The sequence below is a fragment of the Gymnodraco acuticeps genome, unplaced genomic scaffold (genome assembly GCF_902827175.1).
Source record: "Gymnodraco acuticeps unplaced genomic scaffold, fGymAcu1.1, whole genome shotgun sequence".
NCBI lineage: Eukaryota > Metazoa > Chordata > Actinopteri > Perciformes > Bathydraconidae > Gymnodraco > Gymnodraco acuticeps.
The window spans coordinates 3,210,312-3,221,907 of NW_022990701.1; the positions used below are offsets into that span (position 1 = coordinate 3,210,312).

General features: G+C 40.2%; 1 protein-coding gene across 9 annotated transcripts in view; it reads left to right on the top strand.

Moving 5' to 3' along the window:
* fat1a (FAT atypical cadherin 1a) overlaps nucleotides 1–11,596 on the top strand; it is a 67,976-nt gene that overhangs the window by 30,806 nt on the left and 25,574 nt on the right. For 6 of the 9 annotated variants that reach the window (XR_004570514.1, XM_034231529.1, XM_034231530.1 and 3 more), the window contains exons 5-10: nucleotides 1,237–1,560; nucleotides 2,162–2,378; nucleotides 3,221–3,289; nucleotides 3,843–3,982; nucleotides 10,763–11,038; nucleotides 11,341–11,551. Coding sequence is in view for 8 of the 9 variants with exons in the window: in XM_034231529.1 (XP_034087420.1) it covers nucleotides 1,237–1,560; nucleotides 2,162–2,378; nucleotides 3,221–3,289; nucleotides 3,843–3,982; nucleotides 10,763–11,038; nucleotides 11,341–11,551 (1,237 nt within the window). In the remaining variant the exon portion in view is untranslated. The remainder of the gene's footprint in view (nucleotides 1–1,236; nucleotides 1,561–2,161; nucleotides 2,379–3,220; nucleotides 3,290–3,842; nucleotides 3,983–10,762; nucleotides 11,039–11,340; nucleotides 11,552–11,596) is intronic. The other 3 variants (XM_034231532.1, XM_034231535.1, XM_034231536.1) reach the window with 1 other exon arrangement.

The window sequence follows — 11,596 nt, forward strand, 5'->3', positions numbered from 1 at the left end:
TGCTCACGTCTCTGACAGCGCTCAAAGCAGCCCTTGAGCCCATTTTTCTGGGACAAGATGAGAATTGTGTTTGTTTAGGTCAGCCTTAAACTCCTCAAACTGTGCACCCAAATGTTTGTGGCCACACCGGAGTGTAAAATCATGTCACGAATTACAAAAGCATAAGCAAGCCACCAGTAACGCTTGATGTCATGACTTAAATGATCGTCTCTTTAATTATTCAGGTTCGTGACACAGTCTTTTATACTGAGTTCTTCTGGGGTTTAAGAAAGCCCCCGGCCTTTAGCTGAGCACAATCAGTCTTAATGTTTATTAGCAGTGTAAAATCGTTGTTTGCCAGTTTGACACAGAGCAGAGTCGGTGCAGCTGCTGCTATCAGAGTGAAGAGGTGCAGCTAATTAAAAATAATTAGCTCTGGTGGGTTGTTCGTGTTGCAGCCATACAAGCCACTGTTATCATGATCACAGGCTGACATAAACTTTATTTCAGTTAGGGAAATGTTTTTAGTTCACCCTAACACAAACATAAACCATGTTTACTTAATACCCAAGCCCTTGCTAGTGACTCTCCAGGGGCAACAGTGGGTCTACTATTATTTTTCAAAGAACAAGACACTTTATTTCTTTTCCTAAGTGATCTGTAAATTGCATCACCATGTGCATAGGAATTGACAGCCTATGTGTTTGAAATAAAGTCACATTTAGCTAAATAAAAAGAATCACAAAACCTAGAAACCAAACATGTTGCATTCTCTCTGGGATGAAAGTACATAACATAGAATTTGGTCTTTTATTGTCCTGCTAGAGATTATGACTTACAAGACTCTTTCTACGGTGCACTACTGTGGGGGATTTGATAAAACATTTAGTTTTAACGAAAAATAATGTGTAATATAAAATACCCCCTGCCATTAAACCTTAGAAGCAGTTGCCTTTAAGTTTGGCTGCTAGTTAAGTTTCTGAGAAGAAGTGGAATGAAAGCATAATAAAGTAATAAAGCTTGCTTCCCCCTTTTCATCTGTGCTGCTTTGATTTAAGTTAGGCTTTGGAAGTATAACTTTCTTACACGGCGGTTTTGATATCCGTAGTTTTACATAACGTTCAATGCGTTCAAATCTTTACTGTATCTGTCTTAAGAAGAGGAATGGGCCATAGAAGACATGTAATGGTATCTTCAATATTTGCTTCTTTGTTTGTACGTACTTCTTGTTCTAAAGTTTTTATCCTTTCTCCTCAGATCACAGTCAGTGACCACGGCGTTCCTGCCAGATCCACCACTGTCCGCGTCATCGTCCGAGTCCTGGACGAGAATGACAATAGGCCGATGTTTTTGGAAAAGATCTATAAGATCAAGCTCCCGGAGCGAGAGAAGCCAGAGAAAGAGAGAGCCATGAAGAGAGACCCGGTGTATCGGGTCATAGCATCAGACCGGGATGAGGGACCGAACTCCGAGATCTCTTACAGCATCGAGGATGAAAGCGGAAAGTTCTTCATCGAACCCAAGACCGGCATGGTTTCCTCCAAGAAGTTCTCTTCTGCTGGAGAATACAACATTCTTACAGTGAGTTTCTAATGGCTTCACCCTGTCTTTAGCCTGATGAAAGAATGATGAGCCTGAAGTAGTTTCCTTTATTACGCTGGTTATATTACCGTGTGGTGCCTTCATCATCAAGAGCTTAAATAGCAGAATTAACCCATAGTTTAGGCCTCACAGTAGACTGTGATAACTGCCTAGTTGATACTGATATAGACCTAGATTTTATGTCCCAACACATGCACAATTGTGTATCCGGCTGCAAGAAGACACTGCTCACCCTAGTTTACAGTAATTTAAGTCCACACAAAAGGTTGAATCACAAAAGACTAACACACAAAAGGTGTTTTGTTATTCAAAAAGGCATGGTTCTCTCGCCGTGCTGACAGCTCAGAGTACAGAGAAGCTTTTACGAATGAAACCCATTCTGGGGAGAACATTTATATGAATGATATGCCACTTTTTGTGCATCAAATCAGTGGTTGAACTAACGGTGTCTAATGCACTTTGCAAAAACATTTTGAATCTAGATCCAACAGAGACATAAACGGACATGTTCATTTTCCACGAGAAAATTGCATGACTCTTTACTCTCTATAACATCTTCAATTCTCCGCCATTCCCTCAGATTAAAGCCGTCGACAATGGACGTCCTCAGAAATCGTCCACTTGTCGTCTGCATATCGAGTGGATTCCTAAACCACAATTGCCCGCCGATGCAGCTCCCCTGGTTTTCGAGGAGTCCCCCTTCACATTTTCCGTAATGGAAAGCGACCCTGTGGCCCACATGGTGGGGGTGGTGGCCACAGAGTCCTCTGATGTCCCGGTGTGGTTCGAAATCACAGGTAATTCCTCCCTAACATTCACCTCTGTCGTATATAGAATGTAGAAAAACTCTTTTTAGGACTAACATAGTGTTTGTGTGTAGGAAGTCTGGAAATTGATGGTCGTTTTTTATCTTTATCATAGATATAACAGTCCAAAGAAGTGTTTTTTATAATATCAGTATATAGTATTGTCACAGAGCTACCGACAATTAGAGAGCTTGCCAAATTTGTATTTTATTTTATTTGGTTTGTTCTCTATACTATCAAATGACGTAGATAAATACAGGTATGATGTGGGAAAAAGCTAAACTAGTCTAGGTTTAATGGCGGTTAGTTTAGGTTATTAGTTAACCTGAACATGCACATAATGACCAGTTGTAATTATCTGGAATTTGTCAGCTATCTTCAATACTTTGAACCGTTTTTCTCCATTTCACTGTTCCTGTGGTACTGCATGTTGCTTTTGTATAGCTTATAATATATAACATAATTGAATCATGAGTTAATAGCTCACAAACTAAAAATATTGATATGTGTCCTAGCTGACTTGTGTGAGCCAATGCAGCATTTTTCTTAACAATTTTAATTGGCAACTCTGTTTTGAAGTGTTAAAACTGAATTTGTTCTCTCTTGAATGTGCGTTGCCTTTAAACTGCAGCTCTGATAGGCACTTTATGCACGAGAAGACTTACTGAAAATTGACTGCTTTCAAAAAATGCTTGCCTCTTCCTTCCTCCCAGCCTGTCCTCCCTCTAATCAATGTCTGACTGACACGTCTCTTTTCTTCTCTTCTCTCTTTCTTTGCTTACCGCTTTCCTCTTTTTTCTGGAATGTTCTGTTTGGTTGGATTTTTTTGCAAGACGGCATAGAGGATACTGAGATGTTTTACATCCTACAGATGGCTTGTGACCACAACTGTACAGCAGAAGGTAGCTGCTGGGATCTCCTAACACTCTGTGCTGTATTAACAGATCATCCCACACTGTGTGTTGGTGCTTCATGTTGGCTGTGGTTGAATTGTGTTGTGCTTCTGGATTGATGTTGTGCCACATTTTCCCGCTAAACCCATGACCTGATTAGGAGTCTCAAGAGATAAAGGAAACACCTCTTACCCTTACATTGTGTGAATTACAGCTCCATTTCATATCATCCGTTGTGGTTGAACCTTGAGAGTTCAGCATCTGTTCATCCACTGTATAAAAGGACATTGTGTATTATACATTCATCCCATGTGTGTGCCCATCATTCGTATGTTGATGTTAAATGCATGAACAAGCTATTATGTGAGTCATTTTGAGATAAACAACACATTATCTGTTCATTATCTTAGACATCAGCACAGCTCCAAATTGATGTTTGTATGCACATCTCAGCACCCCCGTTTCGTGTTTGGGTAACCTTGCTAAAAGCACACAACTAAGTGAGGATTTGTCTCTAATCTTTTGTTCTTTCTTTGTTTGCACAAAAATAATAATTCCACAGGTGGTAATTATGACAGCCGCTTTGACGTTGGCAAGGCCAGTGGAACCTTGATTGTTGCACGGCCCTTGGACACTGAGCCGAAATCAAATTACAACTTGACGGTGGAAGCCACGGATGGGACACGAACTGTCAGCACCCAGGTAATTGAAACCCTAATGAAACGTTTGGAAGCTGATGAGGCAGTTGTCATGGCTCTGTTTTTCTCTTGTGACAAATAGCAAAAGGAAAGAGACGAGTAATGAGTGAAACATTGGCCAAACTGTCCTGTTTGTGCTGATATGTTTATGTTGTGATGCTATCATTGCTCTCAACTATCCCAGGAAATGACAGTTTATAGATTTACTTTCATACATGACCTGACTTCTAACTGTATGATGTGACCTATTGAAAAAAAGGACGGATAACACAAACATATTGGCTTACATACAGAAAGGCTTTGCTTTTTTAATCTTCTTATTTTGTCTGATGCTGCCCCTTCCCCCCCCCCTGTGGGGTGTGGTTGAATTTATTTGTACCACTAGATTATCTGCTGTATTTTCATTCTCAGCTCAACTTTTGATGAAAAAAATGTTTGACATTTTTTGAAAAATGTTTAATTGATTTTTGCTGAGATTTGGTTGATGCCAACCAACAGCTGGTATGTTTAGCTTAGCATTAAGACTTTCAACAGGAAGCATTTTGAAGTTATGTGCAGGACTATTCTTTAGCCTCTGAGTGCTTTGCTGGTTCCATAGCAACCTTACAGCATTGAAAAGACTCCCAACACCTTCTAGGTGCTAAAGTAGGCAGATATCTTACCTTCTGAAATAGCCCGGCTAGCTGTTTCAACTTGTATCTTGTCTTCATGCTTAGCTAACCCACACATCTCCTGGCTGTAGAATCATAGTTGCTGTACATCTCATCTTACTTATCTAATAAAGAAAATAAGTTGATATCCTTAAGTCAAGCCTCTCCTCATGAAGACTCTACTGTTAAACAAACCATGATATGGTTCAAGGTTCAAGGCTTTTTATTTGTCACACGTACATAGCTACAGTGTAGTTATGTCGATTACAATCTTAGGTCACAGGCTCCACCAACAGTGCAACACAATAAAACAGAAAAAATATTGCAAGTAAATACAAAATAAAAAGCGAAATAGTGCAATAAGAGTCTATTTTACTATTTTACTATTTGTTTTGTAGTAGGGTAGTCACTGTTCCTCCTCTTCTACCATCTCAGTTGAGCATTGAACTTCAGGAATCTTCCATTGTCTCATTCCTGACGCAGAGCTGCTGTGATGATGGTGCCGTCTAGCCAGAGGTTTTTTTAAGTATACATTCTTGAGCCCCCTCTACTCCACCCTCTGCTGTGTCTATCTGAACCTGTGAACCTTCTCTGAGAGGAGCAGATTGCCACAGTCTTTTCCGAATGGACTCTAAATAACAAAATATATTAGACCCATTCATATACAAGCACTCTCATGCTGTAGTCTAGACACTGCAAAATCAAATGAAAAGATGCTTTCTCGCTGAATTATTATTTTCTGTGAACTATGTGAACCGCTTTGATGGAAGATGAAACTTCCCAAAAACCTCCAAAGCAGTTGCATACTTGTATTTTAATATATGAATATGCTAATTTAATCCTTCTTGCATAAATCTGGCTCCCCAGCTGATACCGAAGCTGAGCTGCAACGATAAAAAGCTTTTAAGCATGCAAGTTGTCTCTGGTTTTTGTTCCGATCGTCATGCCTTGTCCACGAGATTTTGAGGATTTTTATATGGTAATTTGGGTCATATGGGATGGTGGCATTCAAAATGTTTTGTCCTTTGTCCTCAAAGGGGGCTTCAGAGAACTGTAGCTGGAAAAGAATCTATTTGTTGTCACTCCGTATGAATAAAGCCTTTCATCATCTGGCTGCTGTGCTCCACTGAGCCTTGGTTGAAGCGCCGCCTTCACTGGCATTTCGCAGCTCATCTGAGGAAGCGGCAAGTATTTTAGTTTAGTGCAGAACCTTAAAAACAGCCTCAGAGTTCCTGTTTTATCAGCCGTGATTTTGTCACCACATAAAGCACTTTCTTAAAAGCCCTGGCAACAGACACTTATTTAAAAGCCTCTCAGCAATACTGCATGCAGTGACATTTTAAGTCAAATTAATCACATTCAAAGGTTAACCTATTCAGAAGGTCTAATTCTCAGTGGAGCTTGATTCACTGTGGGTCTGACTTTACAAGCAACCCTTTCACATCTCAGGAAATGATTTCATTCAGTATTCAGATAAAAATGCACTATTGTTTATTACATTTCAAACCACACTCTTTTTCTGTTCTGTTTTGTTCACACAAAGTAATGAAATAGTATCCAATACAAAGGTAATGCCATTCACCTGGATTTCGTTGTGTATTGATACATTACCAAAGCTTGAGCACAAGTCTTATTGTGGAGTTGAAACATATTAAAAAAACTTGGTGACTTTGGCAGCCTATCCTAAATTGAATTTCATAATCATACGATCATAATCTATTTTCAAAATGCACAGCATATCTTACTTTACATATCATACTTTACAGACTACCTCAAAATAATCAGCTTGATTAATTCTATCTTTAAAAACCATCGCAGCTCAATTGAAGAACCATTTGCAAACAAGAAATAGGTCCAATAATAAGCTCTTGCACAGTATATTGAAGAATGCTAGTTGCAAAGAACGGTGCTGTGTTTTGCACTTGCTTGCATATTTCGAATGTGCGTATTTTTGTAGGTATTTCAGAGGTTTGTCCGATAGGTTCTCTAGTAGTAGATGAGTGTGTAAAATACAGTAGTGTAGACCCAGCTGACCACTAAGGGTCAGCTGTTTTCCATAGAGGGAGCGGATTTACTGAATTTGTATGCTCCATAAACCACACTTGTTATGTTGCCTGGGTTATGCTGAGAGCCAAATAGGTGACTGGAAAAGGCATTCAGCATTATCAGAGACTGTAGAAATCCCCAAATATGGTAGGTTAGTAAAAAATCCCTTTTAGCTGAAATGTATTGTTTGTTGTAATTTCGACAAATTAGCTGGTAAAACCCCTATCCTGTCTGCATTCCTTTTTTTTGGAAATCAGAATTAGATACAAATGTGTCTTTAATGCAGGATCATACTTCCTGCATATTTGATATATCACATACAGTTCTTGTCCGATGACTTGCACATATGTGTGGGAGAGCCCGAAGGATTCAGCATACTGAGTGCCTCTTGTTTCAGGAAATACATCTGAGTGTTTTGGCTACTAACTTGTTTATCCGATAACATTGTTCAGCATTGACAGTATTTGCTCTGTCAGCAGGATTTTTTTTAACAGAAACCGAAAAATATACCTCTTGCTGGGAAGTTAATGTTTTTCCTAACAGTGAGAAACCAATAGTGCAATATGTAGTTTTTAAGTTAGATTTACTTTCAAGGCAGGCAAGTTTTACAACGATCATGGTTACTTCTTGATTGATCATAATAAGTATTAATCATGAAATGTATTCATCTATGGATCAATATATGAAAGGCAAATGTTTTCTATTGAGTCCAAAAATAGATCATTCCATTAGGAAATATTATGCAAAGTATAGTTGTTTGTTGTTCAATATAAACTGGTTTTCTTTGGTCGCTGCATTTTTCTTAATTTTAAAGTCATACAGAATGTCACTGCAAATTAGATCTACCCTATCACACACACGCAGCGCACCTCGTGAAAGCTAGAAAGTTAGACTTATCTGTTCCTCAAATCAAAGTCATGTGGAGGCTGTGCTGCCAGACAGGCTGGCCTATTTTCTCTCTCCTTGGAATTTATTTTTTTCCCTTTCCCCTTTTTGTTCTCTCTCTCCTTTTGCTCTCTTTGTCTTTCTTTAGGATTTTTTCCCTCTTGAGGTTTTAAAAAAGCTCCACATTCATTGGCCAGGCATGATGATGATTATTCTGTTTGGGTATAATAAAAAGCGAACGAGCACTGGACCTCTGTGGGTAGTGTGCTGTGTTAATCCTGTTTTGGGAACATGTTAAAGTAATCGGGGCCAGTCCCCTGCCTTTGCCCAGAACCTGCTACCTGGCAGGGGGGCTTCCTCTCCTACGCATGGCACTGGACGACAATGAGCCCAATGAAAGCCCCCCTGCGTCCTATTGTGGATACACAAAACACAAAAGGTGTTTCGTCATTCGGAAGGCTTTTTTGTCATCTCTTAATCACTCCTTTGTTTTGTAAAGCTTTTAAAATGACAATGACAAAGAGTCAAATAAATCAGAACATTTGAAATAGTGTTAAGCCTAACCTGCATGGAACTCCAGCGGTGATATCACTATGAAGCTCGTAGTGTGTGGGAGGTCTATGGGAAACAGTGTGCTGTACTGTTATGTGCTTTCCATTCGAACATTGTAGTTCTATGAAGGCGTCTGTGAAGGATCAGCTGATTTCAACAAGGGGTGCTGCGTTCTAGCTCGGGCACCTCATAGCCAGGAGCTGCGCCAACAAGGCAGGCTCGGCATGCAGCCCAGCCTCCCTTCCCCCTTCACCAGCTATATGACATCCTCCCATGGCCATGCAGAAGTACCTCAAGCTGTTCTGCTCACAATCTGTTCCTGGTCTCCTGTTTCTCATGTTATCTCCGTCCACATTACAAAGACTCTCTTTGTGTCTCATTCAAAGGTTCACCTTATCCACTCATACTTATGAGACTTCTTGCCCTCAGTATCAAAGCTGACTATTGTATCAGGGACCTTTTCCTCCCTGAACTTTTGTTGTATTTGATTTAAAGCCACATTTCCTTTCTTTTTTCCTTTAGTATCTCCATCTGTTACGTTTGAGTCTGTCTCAATCTTGTTTCTCTCCAGCACTCCCAGAACAAGCCATATGCAAAGACTGGAGACTTTTCCTCTTCACCAGCATTTCTGCTGCAGTCAGGCTGTATCATGCTGCTTTGTAATATTTGAGGGCAAAGTTCCTTTGAAGTGTTGTAGAGCCTCCTTGCGAAAGGGAAGGCGAGTTTGTGTACAAATGGAGACTGAATAGCCTTTTGTGTGCTTTCTAAACCATCTGAAATAGTACATTGTGGATGTATGTGGATACTACTGACCAGGTTCCATTCCTTTCTGCTTCTTGACGCACTATCAGCTCTTGCCACCTTCCTCACTATTCACAACGTGTTATCTGACACTGGCCAGATTGAAACACATTGGACAGCGTCTTTGTGTGAATGTATGTTAGGAGTGCACCATTTATGAGCCTGTGTCTCTGTGTGTGGGCACATGCATGTGTATCTGTGTGTGTAAAGGTGGAAGTGAGACATTGCAGATCTGGAACTATGTAATGTCTGGCATGACATGAGAAAACATGCTTGGAATGAGATAGCTTGTCAGCACTCTGTGGGTGCAACATACACTAGAGGCCCAATTTCATACCCCTTTTCAGGGTTAATTCCTTATTAGAAAATCTTTTTTATTCTACATTACGCATCCTGATTAGCAGTGTGACATGGGCTGCTCATGACTCGTGGAAAACAGCCAGTTCACAGCAGCGAAAGACAGCGTGCAGCACAGCGCTCCCCCTGCAAGATGACATCTGTGAGCTTCAGCAGCATTGCCAACATCCCAGCACACAGCAGATTGTAAATGTTATCAGTGCTGTCAGGTTGGGTCTATATTTGTCTCTGATATAGGCTCATAGCGATCAACAAACAGTATTATGACGGAAAACAACAGTGTTGACCACATATCTGACAAATCCTGGTCAGCTAGTGAGTTGACAATTGGTCAGAGCTTTTGTGACTAAAGTCCTCTTCACTGTTCCTGCACCAGCACCGCTTTCCTTACGGGACATCACCCCCTGGTGTTTGGTATGCAGGTGTCTAATCTGGGCTGATCCCTTTGTTCCCCATGTTTGGCAACGGTAGAAGCCCCTCTCTGGTCTGGGAAGCAGAGATGGCATTCCAGCAGCGCTCCATAATCCTCTGTCGGAAGTCCAGTAGACGAGTGGCTGGTGTTGATAAAACATGCTCCCAGTGGAATTTTACAGTTTGGGGATGTTAGATTCTTTGTTTTCAGTGGGGCAAAAAACACAGCCAGTGCACTTTTGCTGTTCAAAGCAAGAAGAATATGTGTATAGATTTGTTTATGAATTTCAATCCGAACAGTTGCAAAAACATAAGCATAATATTAAATCTGCAAATCAGTAACACCAAAACAATCCTAAAATGTATATTACTTTTTAGACATATTATGACTCCTATCCGTATAACAGTTTACAGTCATAGCTTTGTGGGCTATCACTGAAGTAGTCTCACTTTAAAACCTGCTCTGTAGCTCACAGTTCATTAGGATGCACTGTGGGTTTTCATCATTGATTTCTTGTTTTCACTGTTGGTAGCATCAAGTGGCCATTCAGTTAAAATATTGCTTTTGTCATCATCGATCTGGTCTGTATATACAGAAACGCTGCGTATAATTGAAGGAGGGGAAGAAGGAGTATCTGTGAATTGTGTATGTGTGTGTTGGTATAGAGTAGTGTACACATACAATACAGATAATCAGAAACCTGTTTCTGACTATTTAGAGTTTATTGAATATTTATTGTTTGTTAATCCTTATTCTGTGAAAACCAGCACGGTAATTTAACACTCACACTAGTATTTTGGTTATTATCAGATCTTTGGAGTATGTTAATTATGTTTTTGCAAATGTAACCTTAACCCTTACAACATCCTAACCCAGGATGAGGGCCCGTGCTTTAGAACTACATTCTAAACAAAATGTTCTTTTGACTGATACAAAGATCCAGTTATTCTTTGAAAAACTCCATCTTCAAAGACACAATTAGAAATTGTGCGGATAATAGCTTCACAATTTAAAATGATTTAAAAACGAACTGCGTCAGATGTTATATTTATATTCTCTACCATGTATTTGTCTCCTATAGGTGCTGATCCGTGTCATTGACACCAACAACCACCGACCACAGTTCTCTGAGAAGGTGTATGAGGTGAATGTCCCTGAAGACAAACCTGCCGGGACTGAGGTCCTGCAGATCAGCGCTGTGGACAGAGACGAGAAGAACAAGCTAACCTTCACACTCCTGAGCAGCACCGACCCCTTCAGCCTGAGGAAGTTCCGACTAGACCCAGGAACGGGCACCCTCTTCACCACTGAGGAGCTGGATCATGAGACAATGCATCGTCACATTCTCACCGTCATGGTATGAGCCTCTGACGAAGTTATAAATATCTTGTTAAATTATTAATTATTTTTGCTACTTATGGTTTAATGGAGTTGTTTGAATTGTTTGCTTTGTTGAAAAAGAAACATCCATGAAATCTAGATAAGCTTGTTTATTTGTATGCTTGTTTAAAAAATATGAATGTTTTGCTCTTTTATTATTGTGCTTTTGAAGAATCCCTCGAGGGCTCTAGCATCCTTTTCCATCACTTTTTTTTTTTTTTTTTCTTCCTCCCTCATCCTAATATACTCTATATCCCTTTCTAAATGTCTTGTATTTAGGTTCGAGACCAGGACATCCCAGTAAAGAGGAACCTTGTGCGTGTTATTGTCAATGTGGATGACACCAATGACAATGCACCCTGGTTTATAGGCACACCTTACACTGGCCGTGTGTTTGAATCTGCAGCCGTAGGTTCGGCTGTGCTCCAGGTCACGGCTCTTGACAAAGACAAGGGCTATAACGCAGAGATTGTTTACAGCATTGAATCAGGTGAATACACACAAAGTTGCTCTGCCACTTGGTTAAGCCACAATT